This window comes from Oryx dammah, unplaced genomic scaffold (genome assembly GCF_014754425.2).
Source record: "Oryx dammah isolate SB20612 unplaced genomic scaffold, SCBI_Odam_1.1 HiC_scaffold_16, whole genome shotgun sequence".
In the NCBI taxonomy this organism is placed as follows: Eukaryota; Metazoa; Chordata; class Mammalia; order Artiodactyla; family Bovidae; genus Oryx; species Oryx dammah.
In genome coordinates, this window is record NW_024070200.1 from 43,861,702 (window position 1) to 43,881,490 (window position 19,789).

The 19,789-nt window shown below is 52.8% G+C and overlaps 1 protein-coding gene and 1 non-coding gene across 2 annotated transcripts in view; both read left to right on the plus strand.

Moving 5' to 3' along the window:
• Positions 1-19,789, plus strand: part of RASGRF1 (Ras protein specific guanine nucleotide releasing factor 1) — a 101,092-nt gene that overhangs the window by 64,869 nt on the left and 16,434 nt on the right. The window contains exons 14-23 of the mRNA XM_040257441.1: positions 416-664; positions 1,714-2,087; positions 3,450-3,575; positions 5,816-5,986; positions 6,454-6,560; positions 6,966-7,078; positions 9,474-9,534; positions 13,605-13,708; positions 15,230-15,314; positions 18,947-19,144. Of these exons, the coding sequence (XP_040113375.1) occupies positions 416-664; positions 1,714-2,087; positions 3,450-3,575; positions 5,816-5,986; positions 6,454-6,560; positions 6,966-7,078; positions 9,474-9,534; positions 13,605-13,708; positions 15,230-15,314; positions 18,947-19,144 (1,588 nt within the window). The remainder of the gene's footprint in view (positions 1-415; positions 665-1,713; positions 2,088-3,449; positions 3,576-5,815; positions 5,987-6,453; positions 6,561-6,965; positions 7,079-9,473; positions 9,535-13,604; positions 13,709-15,229; positions 15,315-18,946; positions 19,145-19,789) is intronic.
• Positions 10,093-10,164, plus strand: TRNAC-GCA. Its single transcript has one exon. It is a non-coding gene; the product is annotated as a tRNA-Cys (tRNA).

A 19,789-nucleotide genomic window follows, 5' to 3' on the forward strand; every position in this document is an offset into this window, starting at 1 on the left:
ACAGGCTTAGTTGCTCCATGGCATGGAGGATCTTCCCGGACCAGGGATTGAACCTGTGTCCCCTGCATTGGCACGCAGATCCTTAACCACTGGACCACCAGGGAAGTGCAAGCAGTATATTATTTTTAAGTTTGTTATATTTTATCTAGTGCTTCTAGGAGTTTTATAATGTCAGGTCATCAGGCATGATTGGGAAAAAGAAGTTGTAGCCCATTCTTTCACAACTTCAGTCTTCCAAAGCTTTCCTTGTTCCCATCATAAGCCACTGCATCCTTGATTACTGGTGTGTTGGGGAGACAGTGATGGGTGGGCCATGGCCCAGGCCTCAGGGAGCGCGCCTGGCTGGGGAGACAGCCATGGACTCAGGCACCTTCAGACCCAAGTCCCTCCTCCCTCCTCCCTCCTCCCTCCTCAGGTCTGATGCTTCCTTGTATTGCGACGACGTGGACATTCGCTTCAGCAAAACCATGAACTCCTGCAAAGTGCTGCAGATCCGGTACGCCAGCGTGGAGCGGCTACTGGAGCGACTGACCGACCTGCGCTTCCTGAGCATCGACTTCCTCAACACCTTCCTGCACTCTTACCGCGTCTTCACCACCGCCGTTGTGGTCCTGGACAAGCTCATCACCATCTACAGAAAGCCCATCAGTGCCATCCCCGCCAGGTAGGCAGGCTCCTCCGCACCCCCACCTGACCCCCCACCACCTCGGGCCAATCCACAGACCCCCCTGGGCCCCGGGGGGAAACTGAGTTCAGCCTCAGGCTGGAACCTGAGGGGCGGATGTAAGCACTGTTCCAGGAACAGAGCCTGCCTTCTGCAAAGACATGGGAGAGGGTGGGCCTGCCTGACGCTGCTGCTCGGCCCCAGCTTTCTCCTCCTGCCCTCTGAGCTCCAGGGGTGGGGTAGAGTTTGGGGGTCACCATGTTGAATCCTCCCTAACTTCACCCCTTGGCCACCTCCTTGAACCCTAGGGCCCGCCCTTCTCCCCACCTTCCCCTTTGAAGAAAGGGAAAAAACAAAGGGTGGACTCAAGGAAAGAAGGAGGGAGGATGGGAGGAAAGTCCGAGAGAGGCAGAATCTTATCCCTTTTCTGCTTAGACCTACAGCATCTTGCTGTAAAGAGAGGCTGTAGCCCCTTTTTGCACACTTGGGGTGGTTCTGCCTTTGGAGGGCAAGCACCCAAGTGGATGGAAAAGACACCGGGTTTAGAGTCGGGAGACATCAGAGGAGTCATTTCTTGTCTCTGAGCCCCAGCTTCCTTGTCCATAAACTGTGTGGACCTGGGTGAGGTCAGAGTGTGTAGGTGACACCAGGCCCATGCGGGGGACAAAGGGAGCTTTCTTAGAAGCCTACAGGTCAGGATGTCCGAGCCACAGGATGTCAGGTCAGCCGCTGCTGCTGACCAGAGGGAGGTGAGGGAGCTTCAGGCAGACCCGCTGCCCCACCAAAGCCCATGCCCCACCCCCCAGAGCAGGACACTTGGGCCCATAGAAACCTGGCTGCTGGCCACTGAACCACATGGCCCTCTGGCATGGTCTCCTCTCAGACCTGCCTGCTCAGAGGACCCACCCAGGATCAAGGATCATGAAGATGAAGGAGCCACCACTGCCCTGTTGAGCCCCACCAGAGACAGAGGACTTCTGCGGCCTGGGCAGGCAGTCAGGCTCCACTGAGCTGACCATCTATTTTCATCCCCCACCCTACCCCCACAGGTCACTGGAGCTCTTGTTTGCCAGCGGCCAGAACAACAAGCTCCTTTACGGGGACCCCCCCAAGTCCCCACGTGCCACCCGCAAGTTCTCCTCGCCGCCACCCCTGTCCATCACCAAGACATCATCGCCCAGCCGCCGTCGGAAGCTCTCCCTGAACATCCCCATCATCACAGGTGGCAAGGCCCTTGACCTGGCCGCGCTCAGCTGCAGCTCCAACGGCTACACCAGCATGTACTCAGCCATGTCGCCCTTCGGCAAAGCTACACTGGACACCAGCAAGCTCTACGTGTCCAGCAGCTTTGCCAACAAGATCCCAGATGAGGCTGACACTGCCACCGAGAAGTCCGAAGAGCCCTCCGCCCTCAGCAAGCAGAGTGAGTGGATGCCCTCAGGCTCAACGGCCACGGAAGCTGGCCAGCCCCGCCAGGCTCCCTCGGGGCAGGAGGGGCAGGCTGAGGGGGTCCATCCAGATTATGGTGGCCATGCAGAGGCTGGGTGGGGGAGAGGCAGGCAGAGACACCCAGGAAGGTGGCTGACTGTCCCCCCCATCGTCAGGTGTCCCATTGCCCTGGTAACCGCTTCCTCCTGCATCCTTGTATCTGTCCACCTCTGCAGCAGACATGCCCGGAGCCAGGCCTTGGTCAGGGCCTGCGAGAGAAGAGGGCAGCAGACCTGGCTCCCGCCCCCAGGATTCACAGTGTGGCTGAGGAGCAGGGCTAGACACGGAAACAGGACTCCTGATATGTGTTGTGTTGGAGGGATGCTCAAGAGACCCTGGGGAGAGTCAGAGAAGGCCTCCTGGAGGGCCTGTCAGACCTAGATGTGTCTAGAGGAAGGGAGAACATTCTAGACCAGCAGAATGGAGTGGGCGAGACTAAGGGGTGAGGAAGGGTGTCATGTGTTCAGGGAACAGTGTGAAGCGCAGCACACCTGCGACGCTGGGTGTGGAGACGACAGCTGCAGGTGATGGCGGCCAGGCTGGGCCCTCCCTGCTCTCAGAAACCCGACCATTCCAGGACGATGTCCCTTCGGAGGGTTGTCTGGCTCTGTCTGGGGTTAGGTCAGCCCACATCCTGGGTGACACCAGCCTTGCAGTGGTTAGCATACATATGCCTGCACATGCTCACACGCACACGTGCTCAACCCTGGGCTGGACAGAAGCCCCAGCCTTCAAGGAGCAGGCCTTGGAAAAAAACTTAAGATGGTTGGAATTTCTCTCCTCTGAGTTGAGAAGCGGGGGAGGCAGGGGAACCTCCAACAGAGGGCATGGCTGGGAAGGGGTGAAGCCCCCAGGACCTTCATACCAGGTGACATTTACTGTGGCACGTGCAGTAAACGGGATGCACATGGCTGAAAGTCAGTTACCAAAGTGACAGCCTACCACAGAGCCCCAGAGGCCATCCTGCAGGAGCAAAGGGCAGAATCCTAGCCAGGAAACACGGCAAGTGGATGTCATTTGGTTTCCGAAGTGGAATCCTAGAATACAAAGGGGACATTGGGTAGACTAAGGAAATCTGAATAAAGCATGGATTTTAGCTGAAAAAAATGACTAGGGACTTCCCTAAAGGTCCAGGGGTTAAGACTCTGTGCTTCCAATGCAGAGGACCTGGTTTTGATCCCTGGTTGGGAAGCTAGGACCTTGAGTGCCACATGGTGAAGCCAAAAATATTAAAATCTTTTTGAAAAAGTCAATGATTATTTGAGAAATATCAACTTGTTTCCTTCTTTCCTTCCAGGCTCAGAAGTCTCCATGAGGGAAGAGTCAGACAATGATCAAAACCAGAGTGACGATGGTGACACTGAGACATCCCCCACCAAATCTCCAACAACACCAAAATCAGTCAAAAGCAAAAACTCCTCAGGTATGGCTCACCAGCCCAGAACTGCAAATAGATTCCAGATGTTGTGTGAGATGCAGGTGGGGGAGGGCGGCAGGTGAGGCTAAGGGAGACCAGTGGATGTCACGCCTTGTGTTTTATGAGGGACTCAGTGCAGGAGCCCGGCTGCACTTCCCAGCCCAGGGGCGACTCTGGGGGCTGCAGCACTGGCTGGGAAATCCTGCTCTTCCTCTGGGCAGTCCCTCCACTGACCTCAGACAAGGCTGTGTAACCCACCCCTCCCAAGTGGGCAGGAAGGCCTGTCTTTTGGCTTCATTTATGGAAGTTCCTGGTTTCCCAAGGCGGTAAAGAATCCTCCTGCAATGCAAGAGACCTGGGTTCAGTCCCTGGGTGAGGAAGATCCCCTGGAGAAGGGAATGGCTACCCACTCCAGTATTCTCGCCTGGAGAGAATCCCATGGACAGAGGAGCCCGACAGGTTGCAGTCCACGGGGTCGTAAAGAGTCAGACACGACTGAGCGACTCTCACTCACTCCCTCATTGAATTTGTTGCAATATTTCTTCTGTGTTTTGGTTTTTTGGCCCTGAGGCATGTGGGATCTTAGCTCTCTGACCAAGGATCAAACCAGCACCCCCTGCGCTGGATGGTGAAGTCCTAACCAACTGGACACCAGGGAAGACCCAGAAGGTGTTTCTTGAGCTGCTGCTGCACGTCAGGCTCTGTGTTGGCTCTTTAATCATGTGACACCTTGCACCGGGGCCAGGTCCTTCCTGTTTCTCATTTAAGGGAAGAGTCTCTGGGAGGTTGTGATGATGCCGGGCCCAAGTCTCAGACTCAAGATCCAGGAGGGCTCTCAGGGGGCCATCTGGGTCTCTGGTTCCCGTAAAGCACCTCCCCACACATGAGGGGTGGCAGGGGGTGCTCTGAGGACTCCAGAGGTGAGGCATGAGCTCAAAGAAGCCCCTTGTGTCTCCAGCTGTCTCCTCGAGCCCCCTGCTCCCACATGTAAAGCGCAGCCTGAACCCCAAACTCCCCGATTTCCCAGGAGACCCAGTAAGTCTCAGGGTCACCCACCAGCAGAGAGAGACTGCCAGGACATCATACGGAAGCAGAACTCACAGACAGCCAAGTTCCAGAAATAAGCCTTGAGTTTTAAAATCAATCATTTGCTCCTCAATGCATAAGGACTAGTACTTTGTCCTAAGAATGGATTGCTCTCCAGAGATTTCTCCAAGATGAAGCTAAAGGTTTCTGGAGTGAGATTCTACTAATATTACTGCTAAAAAAAAAATGATTATAATTGCATTGATATTCCATGGCATATATGTGTTGTTCAGTCACTAAGTCTTGCCTGACTCTTTGTGACCCATGGACTGTAGCCCACTGGGCTCCTCTGGCCCTGGGATTTCCCAGGCAAGAATATTGGAGTGGGTTACCATTTCCTCCTCCAGGACATCTTCCTGACCCAGGGATCAAACTTGCATCTCCTACATTGGCAGGCAGATTGTTTACCGCTGAGCCACCAGGGAAGTCTATGGGCATATACATGTATATATATATATCTTTTCACATATATATATCTTTTCATATATATATATATCTTTTCACACAATACTAAATATTTTCATCTGTGTTAACTCCTTTAATCTTTACATCCACCTTTTGAAGCAGGTATTATGTCGAGATTACATAGACTCAGAGAGGTTAGGTAATTTGCCCAAGGCTACACAGCTAGTAAGTGGGGTGAGGACTTGGACAGTGGTGCTCTTTCCACCCCCACCATGATGCCAGGGAGCCCATCAGTGTGAGTTATCCACATCAGACTTTGCACAGGTTATGTGTTCATTCCAAATAGACAAAAAGGGTGAGAAAATACACGAGGCTGTCCCTAAGTAGACCTTGGCCCAGTGGGGCCGACAAGGTAAAAGGTTTGAGGCTGCAAAGAGATGCAAAGGGTGGCTGGACTTTCTCCAGTAGCAGGAGGGCTGGTGTGACCTTCTAAATCTCAGCAGGAGAAGCAGAAGGAGGCAGACAGGGGCTTTCTCTGCCCTGAGGCAGCCCTGGGGTGACACAGGGTGGCATGGGTGTGTCCCTCCCTGGGGACCGCAGCAGGAGACCAGACCTCATGCCTGCTGCCTGACCAGCCCTGGTTGCAGTGAACGCAGCCTGCCTGTCCAGAGGCCTTTCTAGCCTTGAGACCCGTGGTTTCCTGAGCCGAGGGCTGGACCAGTGAAGGCTGAGGCTTGATCCCCTGCTCCCCACAGAGTTCCCCCTCTTCTCCTACAATAATGGAGTGGTCATGACCTCCTGCCGTGAGCTGGACAGTAACCGCAGCGCCCTGTCAGCAGCCTCTGCCTTCGCGATAGCCACTGCGGGTGCCAACGAGGGCACCCCGAACAAGGAGAAGTACCGGAGGATGTCCTTGGCCAGTGCAGGTACCGGGTTGGCTCACCACCTTGATGACAGCACCACCCCACGGGCTTGTCCCCCTTCTGATATGGAGTGCCTGCTGCCCCAGGCCCTGGCAGTGCTGAGCCTCCTGCCTGGGGGCCCCTTCTTCCCCACCCACCCGCTCTGCGACTTGGCAGACCTCTGCTTGGAGTCAAGCCCACTGCCTGATGGATGCTTGGCCACCCGCTCTGCGTCCCACTTTCATGGTGGAGTAGAGGCCACCAGAATCCTCCAGCAGCCCCTGAAAGCTGCAGAGGTCCGGGAGAAGCGGGCCTGTGAGGACTGTGTCCACAGGAAGTTGAGCCATCCAGACTCCTTGGTCAGAACCTGGGCTGGTTGTCAGATATTTTCTCATCCCCCACCCAGAGCACCCCCGTCCTTCCCCTGGCTCCCCCATATCTGGGGTTTCTTATCCTCACTACCTCTCCCCTCTCTGTCACCTGTGTGCCAGGCTTCCCCCCGGAACAGAGGAATGGAGACAAAGAATTTGTGATTCGCAGAGCAGCCACCAACCGCGTCCTGAACGTGCTCCGACACTGGGTGTCCAAGCATTCTCAGGTAAGTGGGACCCCCAGCTCCGCCCCGCAATCCAGGCGAGCTGCTGGGGACCCAAGATCACTGACCCAGGAACTAGCTGCTCTGATATTCTCAGGAGGGCCTGCTCAGATCCCCTACAAGGGGACCTAGGACATTCCAGGGGACAAGGGGCCTCTGCTCTCCACCTCTGTCTACATCAAGCCTACCTCCCAGGGCCTGGCCTAGGGCTGCAGCAATCAAGGGATGCTCCTTGACCTTGCAGCACCTTTTACCTCCAGGTCAGTCAGCTCCACTGGTGCCTGGCAGGCAGCTGGGAAAGAGGGAGATGAGGCAGGAAGCCTGAGGAGGCAGAGCTTGCATCCTCCTGCCCAGCACCTCAGGGCAGCTGGAACAGTAGCCAGAGCCACCCTCCTGTCTTCCCTGCAGGACTTTGAGACCAATGACGAGCTCAAATGCAAGGTCATCAGCTTCCTGGAGGAGGTCATGCATGACCCAGAGCTCCTGACCCAGGAGCGGAAGGCTGCGGCCAACATCATCAGGTGGGGGCTGGGGAAGGCCTGCTGGTTGGGGGCCTGCCCTCTGCCTGCGCACGGCCAGCCAGAGGCAGGGGGCAAGAGGGAGGAGGGCCCTCCCCAGACCAGAGGACCGCCTCAGGCGGTTGCTCTGGGAGGATCTCAGAGCCCTGGGCAGCCTGGAGGCTGGTCAACACCCCTTCAACCAGGATCTGGAGTGGCTTGTCCATGTGTGTCCTTCCCTCCTCCTGCCCACCTCAGACCTGGAGACAAAAAGGGTGCCTGCTTCCCCATCCACACCCACTGCTGATACCCATTTACTCCACGCCAACCTGTGTGATAGCCACTAGTGATGTATGGGTGTTAAATCTAAATTAATTAAACAGGGACTTCCGTGGTGGTCCAGTGGCTAAGACTGGGGGGTGGCCAATGCAGGGGGCCCAAGTTCAATCCCTGGTCGGGGAACTAGATCCCACATGCCAAAACTAAAGATCCCACCTGCCTCAACTAAGACCTGGCTCAGCCAAATAAATAAAAGTAAATATTTAAGATTAAATACAATTTAAACTCTAGTTCCTGAGTCACAGAGCCACAGGGAGCTGGTGCCTCCACAGGGGGCAGCTTAAAGAACATTCCAGACTCCACTAAATGGGAAGTAAATCCAAAAAAGGGGGGATATATGTATGCATATAGCAGATTCACTTTGCTGTACAGCAGAAAGCAACAGAACTATATCCCAATAAAAATTTTAAAATTAAAAAACATCTAAAATACAAATTTTTTTAAAAAGAACATTACTGTCATGAAGGTAGGCTTTGTCCAGTTGCATTGGCGAGCCTGTCTCCAGGTGCTCCAGGGAATATATGGTCGAATTGAATTAAATTGTCCCCAGACCTATCCTATTTCCTCCTGTCCCAGACTGGGCCTCTCCTGGCAGAGGTCAGAGGTCAGGTGGCACATATCCAAGCCCCGATGGCTGAGTGATGCCCTGTGTGACCTCGGTCAAGTCCTCTCTGTGAACCTCGTTTTTCCTCCTCTGTAAAACGGGTGAACAACACCCACTTCCAGGGCTGTGGTGAGGCTGCGGTGAGATCACCTCTGCAGGTCTCAGGGGTGTCAGATGGAGGCCCTGGTCCACCCACCGCTCACCCCTGCCAACTCAGGCTGCCCTCCGGCCCTGCCCAGGTGCCTGGACTCAGGGTCAGGCCACCCGACCTCACTTCCTGTCCGGCTTTAGCTTTCCCTCCCTGCCCCGTGGTCACAGTCTCTGACCCAGACTTGCATCTACTTTCTGGCCAATAACCCAGTCTCCAGGCTTCCTCCAGCCAGACCATCCAATTTGCTTTCCTGAGGCCTGAGCTACAGGCCCATAATTCCTGCAGGCTCCACATCCTAGCATCGCTTCCAGACCACCCTCCCTGCTGTACCCACTGCCTAGACACACACACACACACACGTGCACACACACAGTCAGCCCCCAGTTCCTCCGTGCCCTTCCTCCTCGTCCCAGGAGACATGCAGGACTGTGCCAGGACCTTAGGCCTATGGATCAAGTCAGGTCAAGTGACCTTCGGACAGGGAGCTTTTCAGACTGCTGCTGGATGCAGGGAGTCAAGCGGGCCCTGGTGTGGATGGTGGACCCAGAGAGCCCCAGCTGTGGGTCTACTTCCTTAGAGGGAGAGTGTGGGTCGCTCAGGCAGGCCCTGTGGCCTCCGGACTGTCCCCCAGCCCTGGCCCGGCTCTTTGGCCCCGTCCCCAGGACTCATGATCGCTGTCAGAATGAGGGTTCAGCATGTTGGCCTGACGCAGGAGCTCTGCCCTCATCTCCACCACTGCTCAGGACCCACTGCTCAGAACCCACTACTCAGTTGCTGTGAACGGCCTCCCACCTCTGGGCCTTTGACCACCACCTTGCTGCTTTCCCCTGTTCCCCCTGCCCTGTCTGGAAAGCTCCCCAGGACCTCTGGCCTCTCTGATGCTCCACCCTGAAGCTCCTTCCACTCATTCGTCCCACCACCCCACCGGCTGGTGCGTTGGCCACATGCCAAGCCCAGCCCCCAGGTACCTGAGCTACTGGGACAGAAGGGACATCAGCCTGTTTTCAGAGGCTCCTGGTGGATCTGGAGGAGTGGACCAGGCACAGACATGGTTGTTCCCAGCTGGGGAGCCTGGGGCTGAGACCACAGGAAGCCTAGGGGCTGAGGGAGCCCCAGGAGGGGGCCTCATTCAGCCAGGAGGGTCAGGGAGCTGAATCTTTGAAGACATCAATGACAAGAAAGGGGCAAGGGGGCTCCTGGCCCCAGAAATGGCAGAGCAGAGACAGAGAGCAAGGCAGGTTGCATGCGGCGGTGGGGAGGGGACTGCCCGAAGGTAAGGGGTGTCACCAGCTGCTCGGGGCTCATCATTCCCTCTCACCCCCCAGGACTCTGACCCAGGACGACCCAGGTGACAACCAGATCACACTGGAGGAGATCACACAGATGGTGAGCCGGGCCTGCCCTCTCGCTCGCTGGCCAAGTCTGTCCTTCCCTGGCCGCCTGGCCCCCAGGATCCCACCCCCAAGACCTCCCAGGGGAGCTCAGTCATCCCCTGTATTGGTTCCTGGAGCTCCCCTAACAAAAAGCCCCAGAATGGGGCACTTAAAACAGCAGAATTTTAATCTTGCGTAGTTCTGGAGGCCGGTAGTCTGGAACTGAGGTGTTGCTGGGCCCATGCTCCGTCCGGAGGTTCCAGGGGAGGGTCTTCGTAGGCCTCTTCTGCGTCTGGTGGCCCTGGCATTCCCTGGCTCGTAACAGAGGATCTCCAGTCTCTGCCTCAGTTGTCACATGACTATCTCCTCCCCGGCTATCTCCACGTCCTCTTCCCTCCGTGTGTGTCGGCCCTATGTCCAAATTTCCCCTTCTTAGAAAGACACCGAGATGGTTAGATAGCATCACCAACTCAACGGACATGAACTTGAGCAAAGTTCAAGTTCATGGAGATAGTAGTGGACTGGGAAGCCTGGTGTGCTACAGTTCATGGGGGTCTTAAAGAGTCAGGCTTCCCTGGTGGCTCAGATGGTAAAGCATCTGTCTGCAATGCAGGAGTCCTGGGTTCAATCCCCAGTTTGGGAAGATCCCTTGGAGAAAGAAACGGCAGCCCACTCCAGTATTCTTGCCTGGAAAATCCCATGGACAGCGGAGCCTGGTAGGCTACCGTCCATGGGGTTGCAAAGAGTCGGACACGACTGAGCGACTTCACTTTCACTTTCAAAGAGTCAGACATGACTGAGCAACTGAACAACAACAACAACATGCTGGATGAGGGCCCACTCTAGTGACCCCGTCTTCCCTGAGTACATCTCTGAAGGCCTTATATCCAATAAGTTCACGGTCACAGGTCCCAGGGTTGAGGACTTCAGCGTACAGTATGTCCCCTACATACAAACGAGTTCTGTGAGCATGCTTGTAAGTCCAACTTGTTCGTGAATCCGACGAAGTCAGCCTGGGTACCCAACTAACACAGTCAGCTATATAGTACTCTACCGTCATAGGTTTATAATACTTTTCACACAAATGATACGTGAGAAACAAATACAAAATTAAAGAAAACCATTTTAATCTTACAGTACAGTACCTTGACAAGTACAGTAGTACCAGCTTCCTCACCTCTGCTCTTTCAGTTGCTTCTGGACATCCCGGACTTGAAATAAAGACACTGCACTGCTATCCTCTATATAGGACTGTGCAGCAAATACAGCACAAGCACTTGTAGAGGAAGCATGCACGTGACAGTGTACGCCAGACACGTGAACTAACTCACACGACTGGACATGCGAACACATGTTCACCTCTTTGAAAGTTCACAGCTTGAAGGTTCATATGTAGGGGACTTACCGTATCTTTTGGGAAGGGAGATTCAACTGATAACACCAACTCTACTGTTTTCTTCATCTTCTGCTTTCATATCTCCCCTAACCAGCCCCCACAGTCTCTGCTCACACTGTCCCCGGAAGGAGGAGGGTAAGAAGTCAGGCCTGGGGTGGACAGGCTCCCCACTGTGTGCTAGAGTCTTAAGGACTCTTCTCAACAGTGCTGTGGATCTGTATCTTTATCCCTGTCTTCCAGAAGAGGCAACTGAGGCAGGGAGAGGTGGAGTGACCTAAGCCGGGTCATGGTAGGTGGCCACCTGCCTGGCAGTAAGGGGACCCCGGGCTGAGCTCGAGGCAGGGTTCCTTGCAGTAGAAGGGATGATGGTCTGTGTGCTTCCAGGGCCTGGCTGGGCCCCCTCTGGGCCCCTGTTGCCCATCACTGTGACCAAGGAAGCTCAGGGCCACCTTTGACCTCCCCAGAGGTGGAAGCCCACTCGTCAGACTGAATGATATCCAGCCTGTTCAGAGTAGCCAGTGGGAAAAGACTCAGGCCTCTGAGTCCTGCACCTACTGCTTCCCTCCTGTCCCCGCTCCTGACTCTTAGAGCGGGTTCTCCTGGCCCTGGGGGTGGGAGCAGCCATCCGTGGGGCAGCTGGCACCCTGCCTGCACCCCAACCCCAAGAGCAGTGCTGCAGGGCTGTGCCCCAGGCACCCGCCCAGGGATCCCAGCCAGGCCACTCAGGGCAGCAGCCACACTGCTCGTGTTTCCCAGTAGGGGCCTGACTGGAACATTCACCCGTCAAGAGCCTGAGGGCCCTCGTTCCAACTTCATGTGTAGCCAAGCCTCTTCTAGAACAAAGGGCTGCCCGCCCACCCAGCTGTACCCCAGCTCCCCGCCCAACCCTGACATGGTTCCCAGAATCTGAGGGCCTGCGTGGGGCACATCTAGTCTGGCGGAGGCCCCAGGGCCCTCCAGAGAGCAGAGGGGCTTCTTGTGACGATGCGCACAGGCCTCTGCTCCAGGCCTTGCCCCTCCCCAGGGCCAGCCAGCTCCTCCTAGGCAGCGTGCCTGCCGGCCAGGCCCCTTCCTCAGGTGTCCATGCCCTGGGCACCCACCCCAGCTCACGGCCTCACCCCAGGACAGGCCTGGGTCTTCAGGGTGGGCTGTGCTGGTTGCCTGTCACCCCTGCTTCAGAGGCTACGGGCTCCTCCTCGTGAGGGTCCTGAGCATCCCAGGTGGCCCATGCCACTTTCAACCCCATGTCTCCACTGCCCTCCTGAGAACCGTCATTCCTGATAGCATTGTGTCCCCACACCCAGTCTCCTGTATCTGGACTTCTGCACAGACCGTGCCTGGCCCAGGGCAACTCTATTGGGGGCAGTACATGGATGCCCACCACCTGCACACACCCCCCACACACATATGTACATGTCCACGCCACACACACATGTACACACCACACACATGTACACACCACACACATGTACACAGCACTCATAGCACACGCATACACACACCATGCACACATACACATCACACGTGTACACATCACACCATGTACATTCCACACACACCATGCACACACACGTACACACCACACACATATACACACAACATCACACACACCACACACAGGCTGCAGTAGGAGCTCTTTCCTCCGCTTGCCCACACTCTGTCCCTGCTCTGAGCCTGTGCCTGGAGTTCCTGAAGCCTGGACTGTGTTTTCTGGTCTTTTCATCTCACAAGGATCTGCCTGGGCGGTTCTCAATGACCGTTTGCTGAGAAGTAGGTGAGAAGACTCCATCCAGGATGGAGGCTTGTTCCCCTGACACGGGGTCACCCCTACTTTCCTTGTCATTAGTGCAACTGGCTGGGCCCTCTGGGTGGGGTAGCTAGCTGTCTCCTCCTATACAGCCCAGTCAGCACCCAGGAGGGGAGCAGGGGCATCCGCGTTCCTGACTCTCCTCCCATGAGAGCCCAGTTACCCCTTCCGGATCCAGATTTTCCCAGAGGCCTCTGGGCTGCAGGCCTCCTCTTGTCTGATCCCAGCCATGGGGACATCGCTTCCTGAGAGTGCTTCCTGAAGATTTCCCCGGTCAAGGGCTTGAGGAGTGGTCACCTTTAAATGTGGTGTCCATGGTGGCCCTAGGGCAGGGACTTGTACCTGGGATGAAGGCAAACAGCTGTGTTGTAGACACAGGTCAGAGGTACAGGAGGTCATTGCACCTGTGAGTCCTCCCCTAAAGAAATTTAAAAGCAAGTTCTGTGAAGCAGGTGTGGACAGACAGGACCCGAAGGGAGAAACAGGTTCCAGCCTGAATCAGACGGCCCGGGCTCTGTCCCCATCAACCTGGCTGAGCGCCTTGGGCTAGTCATTAACCTCCAGACGCCTCTGTGGTCTCACCCGTGTGTTGGCGTAAGGATGACCTCATGAGTGACACCTCAGTCAGCACAGGCCTGCAGACACACACAGACACACACAGACACACACACACACACACACACACACACGGGGCACAGCAGATGATGGTTCCCAGCTCCCACCGTCCCCTGCTGGCCAGTCTCCCGGGGTGGTGGGGGGCCTCCCCAGTCACGCCTCATCCTCCCACTTACCAGAATCAAGATGGATATTCCCTCTAGGAAGGGGCCCCAAAGCCAGAAGGGGCCCCTCGCGGGCCTGACTGGGACCTTGCTCCTCTCAGGCTGAAGGCGTGAAGGCTGAGCCCTTTGAAAACCACTCGGCCCTGGAGATTGCGGAGCAACTGACCCTGCTGGACCACCTCGTCTTCAAGAAGATCCCTTATGAGTGAGTGGGCATGGGTTCCAGCCCCCACCTTCCTCCTCAGGCACCATCACAGCTGAGTCCCCCTCCTGAAGCATGTGCATTAGATTTCCAGAGCTGCATGGTTGATGCTCCACAGAGAGAAGCATAAGTGCATGTGCCGGCAGGGATGATGAAGGATTCCTGCCCCTTCCTGTCCCCAGGCTCCCTCCTTCCCTACCAGCTGCACCTGTGCATGCACACACACACATGCACACATGCACAGACACACATGCACACATGCACAGACACACATGCACACACACACGGATACACACACACACACAATTTTCCAGAAGCATCTCTAGCTCTGTGCTCCTTTTCTGGAGGTCTAGAAAGAGTATGTGTTCACATATGTGCACGTATGTACATAGGAGCAAATGTGTGCACATGCATGTGTATGTGTGTATGCATGGGCAGGAATGGACTCTGGGGACAGCTCTGGCCTTTGAAGAAGCCCCAAGGCCTGATCAATACCTCCTCTGGCCTGTAGTCAGTCACCCCCAGGTAGTCATAACTGTACCACCTACATATTTGTATCTCCTTTTCTTCATCTGACCCTATGCCAAAATGGTATCTGTGAACACCATTTTTAATAAGTACACTGTATTCCCTGGCAGTGCACCAAGCCATGAGGCTGTTTTCAGATTTCACTTTTTTTCTTTTTTTTTTTTAGATTTCACTTTTATACTTACAGGTGGGGGTCAAAAAGCCTCCTCATAACTAAATATGTCTCTGGGTTTCTAACAAGTGTCCCAGAATAGTTTCCTAAAATTGGAGTCACCGATTCTGAGGTCATAAATCATCTCAGGACTCCAGATCTCTGCCTTCTAGAAAGGTAGCCCCACCAGACACACACAGAGGCCCCACTGACACGGGTGCTGCCCCCGCTGGTTGTGGAGTGTCAGCCTTTTATACAGCTGCCACATCTCCCAGGTGGTTATTCTGGGTAGTAGTTACTGCTCACTCTTGCCCGTGGAACTCTTTCACGGTCACTGTCAAATAAGAAGCTTGTCCTGGAGGCCTGGACAGCCTGTGGTCCTGTGAAGTCGCGATTCCCAGAACACGCTGTGGCATGGCTTGCAGGCACCTTTATCCATCTGTCTGGCCCTTTCTGTGGCCTTCTGTCCTTCCTGTTCTGCAGACCAACTTCTGCAATGTGACTTTAAAATGGAGGGTTCTCCCTGTCAGAAACAAGATCCAAAACCAGACCTGATGTGCTCTCAGCACCAAATCTCAGTTCGGCCTCTCCATGACCCTGTAAGAAGAGTATTGTCATTGTTCCCATTTCACAGATGAGGAAACTGAGGCCCCAAGGACTTACCCAAAGCCACACAGCTGGTACAGGGCACAGCTAGACCTGACCCCAGGTCCCCTCCTCTCAAAGGCTCTGCAGAAAGTTACTCCCCAGTAATAACCACTTCAAAAAGCAGAGATCTCAGAAGAGAAATCAGTAGGAACAAATCTAACCCCACCCACTCTCGGTTTCTCCCTTACTTCCTACAGGGAGTTCTTCGGACAAGGGTGGATGAAACTGGAAAAGAATGAGAGGACCCCTTATATCATGAAAACCACTAAGCATTTCAATGATGTGAGTATAGGGGTGAGCGATGCAGTGCCTTTTTCTGCAGGTTTCTCTTTGGTGGGACCCTCAGAACAGGCTGTACACCTGCTAGATCCATAGCACCTGGTTCCTCTCTGGGCCTGTGAATTATATGCAAAATAATTTCTTTCAAAGTTCACATCCATTCTAAAAGATGGGGCTGTCATCGCACTTTAGATATGAAGACACCAAGACTCTGAAGGGCAAATGCCTGAGGTCTCTGACCCGTGTCTGGTAGCTCATGGCCTTCCTCCACTGCAAAGCCCCAGTCCTGGGGAAAATATCCCTTCCTGATTTCCCCACATCTGCGCTAGTTCCAGCGCTTGCAACCACAGGGACTCGTCCACTCCTGGCCTCGTGACAACCTCAAGGGTGTTTGCACTTAGCTTCTTCATTCCTTTGCATTTAATCATCAACACAAGAGCCTTTGATAGCTGGAAGTGGGAGCACATGATCCCACTTGTCCTGACTGCCTGGTCAAAGCCACATGACGCCAACCACAGCCAGGGGCGGACCCTGATCCTGGGAGGAAACAGACAATCCAGGCTTCGGAGCTCAGAGAAGGAGCCCTGTCAGGAACACAGCTTCAGAGTGGAGAGCAGCATGGACGTGATGAAGTGGGCGGGGCCCTCAGGAAACACACACAAGGCCTGAGTCTGACCACATCTGACCCACAACTCTAACCACAGCAGGAGGCAGCAAAAAAGTCCCTCTCCACCCCCACCCTCCCCCGCTGTGTGCCCAGGACTCAAGTAAGTAAAGGACGAGACTATGGAGTGAGCATTTATTACATGTTGACCACGTGCCAGGACTGTGCTCAGGGTTTCATCAGCCTCATCTTCTTATTCTCTGTTATGGATGAAGAAACTAAGGCTTGAGGAGGTTAAATTTCATCCCCAGTCATTAGCAGGAGAGCCCACTTTGAACCCACACAATCCACCTCCGGAGGACTGCCCTCATCACTACCTGGCGTGTGGCCATCTCTGTTAAAAATTCACCTTTTTTTCAGGTGCACAGAATGGGCGCCCCTTTGATGGTGATAATCATGGCCTGAAACTGTTTCTTAATCTCTCCCTGACACAGGGTTTCGTTTGGTTTTGTCTTTGCTGGGTTCCAGCCCTATTGGCTTTAATTCTTTGTCTTACCTTTTAAAACAAATCTTCTTTTAAATTTTTTAAATTTTAATTGAGTTATTTGTTTTGGCCTCATTGGATCTGGGTTGCTGCACGCTGGCTTTCTCTAGTTGCAGTGAGAATGAGGGCTACTCTTTGCAGTGGTGCGCAGGCTTCTCGTTGCAGAGCACCGGCTCTAGAGCTTGGATCAGTAGTTGTGGCGCATGGCCTTCTTTGCCCAGTGGCATGTGGGCTCTTGCCAGACCAGAGATCGAACCTGTGTCCCCTGCATTGGCAGCCAGATTTCAACCACTGGACCACCAGGGAAGTCTTCTTGGTCTTGGGGAATGGTACTGGCTGGGATCTCCAGGATCAGGGCTGAAACTGGTGTGAGTCAATCGAAGTGCTCAGGGACAAATTTAAGGAACTTCTCACCTTCAGGTGCATGCACTTGCACTCTGGGTACCTCTAGACCTGGCCCCCAGACCACAGTGTTCAACAGAAATGGTGATAGTGAATCTTGTTCTTGGTTTTAATCTCTATCAGTGTTAGTCATTCAGTCATGTCCAATTCTTTGCTACCCCATGGACTGTAGCCCGCCAGGCTCCTCAGTCCATGGAATTCTCCAGGCAAGAATACTGGAGTGGGTAGCCATTCCCTTCTCCAAGAGATCTTCCTGACCCAGGGATTGAACCCGGGTCTGCCACATTCTTTACTGTCTGAACCACCTTAAACAGTGCTTCTAATATTTCTCCACTTAGGATAGAATTTGTTTGTTTATCAAGTTAAGGAAGTTCTTTTTCTTATTCCTTGTTTGCTAATAATGGTTTTTACCATAAATAAGTATTGCATTTTATCAACTTTCTTCTGCATCTATTGAGATGGTCATATGGCTTTTCTCCTTCCAATCTATTGATGTGATGAATGACAGTTATAGATTTTTCTCTAATAGTCAACATCCTTGCATTCCATGGACAAATCTAATATATTCATGTTATATTAAACAAAAGGATGTATACTTTTTCCTTCTTCTAAGGTTATCTGTATCTGGTGTTGGTATCAAGATTATACTAGCTTCATAGAACAAACTAGCAAGTATTCCTTCATTCTCTCTTCTCTGGAAAATTTGACTAATCTATTCCTTTTTAAAAAAAATTATATAATGTGTAAAACTGTTTTGAATTCAGTATTTTCTTTGTAGAAAAAAATTTCCATTTAATTAAAGCTTATAATATGTGTGCTATTTTGTGCTATCATTCCTTCCTGATTCACTTCAGTGGTTTTCCATTCTTACATCATTTTATAACTCATTCTTTACTTTATGTACATCCTTTAGAAATTTTCCTAAAGAAGACTATTTCTGGGTGGTAAAGCCCTATAATTTATACTCATTTGTGAGTGTCCTCTTATCTTTATTTTTTAATAACAAGTTGTGTTTTTTGTACTTTTTATTTTGAAATGATTGTAGACTCAAAGGAAATGCAAAGAAATGTACAGGCAAGGCTAGTATTTCCTGCTGCCCCAGTTCCTTGCAGTTCTAGTTCTCTGATGTTTGAGCTCCAGCTTCCACCACCTCCCCAACCCCTGGCTGCTCCAAGTCCAGCCCACATTTAGTTTGTTTGTGTATATGTGATTATTTGCTTTGTAGGCAGGGTAGAGGAGTCCTTGGATATGTGAACAAGACAAGGGTTGCCCCAAAGTGTTGTCTTCTCCAAGCTTCAGTCGTATGGTGGGAGATTCCCTGAAACCTTCAGTCTTCTTAACTGTTCTTCCAGATAAACTTCAGAATCACTTTGTCAGACTTTCAAGATAACTCCATGTCCATTGAGTCGGTGATACCATCCAAACATCTCATCCTCCGCTGGTCCTTTCTCCTTCTGCTGTCAATCTTTTCCCCACATCAGGGTCTTTCCCAGTAAGTCAGTTCTTTACATAAGGTGGTCAAAGTGTTGGAGTTTCAGCTTCAGCATCAATCCTTCCAATGTCAGGGTTGATTTTCTTTGGGATTGACTGGTTTGATTTCCTTGCTGTCCAAGGGACTCTCAAGAGTCTTCTCCAGCACAATTTGAAATCATCAGTTCTTCAGCACTCAGCCTTCCTTATGATCCAACTCTCATATATGTACATGACTACTGGAAAAACCATAGCTTTGACTATACAGACCTTTGTCCGCAAAGTGATATCTCTGCTTTTTAATGTGCTGTCTAGGTTTGTCATAGCTTTATTTATAAGAAGCAAGCATCTATTAATCTCATGACTGCAGTCACCATCTGCAGCGATTTTGGAGCCCAATTTGGTATTGCTACTATATTTTTAAAAGTTATTTTTGTATACGGAATCTTTAACCAGCTACCCTGATGAGCTCTGTTGGTTATTCTAGCAGTTTTCCAATTCATTCTTCTGGGAATTTTCAAACAATCATTTCATCTGCAAATAATGGTGATGTATCATCTTTACAGTACTTATTCTCTTTACTGTTTTTTCTTGTCCTATTGCATGGACTTAAAGATCAGTAACTTGATCGCTTCAGAAATCGTCCGCAACGAGGACATCAACGCAAGGGTGAGCACCATCGAGAAGTGGGTGGCCGTGGCCGACATATGCCGATGTCTACACAACTACAATGCTGTTTTGGAGATCACCTCGTCCATGAACCGGAGCGCAATCTTCCGGCTGAAAAAGACGTGGCTCAAAGTCTCTAAGCAGGTACCAGCAGGAAGCTAGGCTGGACTGGGGCTGGGGCACGGAGACCAGAGGGCCACCATCCATAGGTGGGTGAAGGACAGGGTGAGGGCCAACACTTCAGGTAAACTAGAGAATCTCTTCTCCTGTTTCACCTGAGACCAGATATCAGGCCCACAGTGTGGCACCAGCAGCCTGTGGGACTTTAATTCCCACTTGAAGAGTCAGTACCTCCGAGTGGGACATAGGACAGTAATTGTTGCTCCCAACACTCTTCTCCTTGAGTTGGGACAAAGGAGTGGTGACTTTTGGGGGATCTCAGTCCAAACTTGCAGGTTACCAACATGGTGATCAGATGATCCTGCAAGTCCTCTCCTCAGACTTTGATTTCGCAGCCCTTCTGGCCCCCAGAGAGTTAACTTGTCCCTGTTACCCATTAGACAGTTGCTGATCTTATATATGAACTTAACGGTTATTCACTCAGAACCTGATTCTGAAAAGCCATAAGGCAGAGTCTTCCTCGGGAATAGAGCTCTATGCCCTGGGGTCATGAGGAGATAGCTCTCCTGAGAGGAGGCATTTGGGCCACCTCCTGGGTGCACTGGATGTCCCTGAAAGCTGGACAGGGACCACCAGGGGTCAGGGGATGCCTCCAAAGGCATCAGTAAT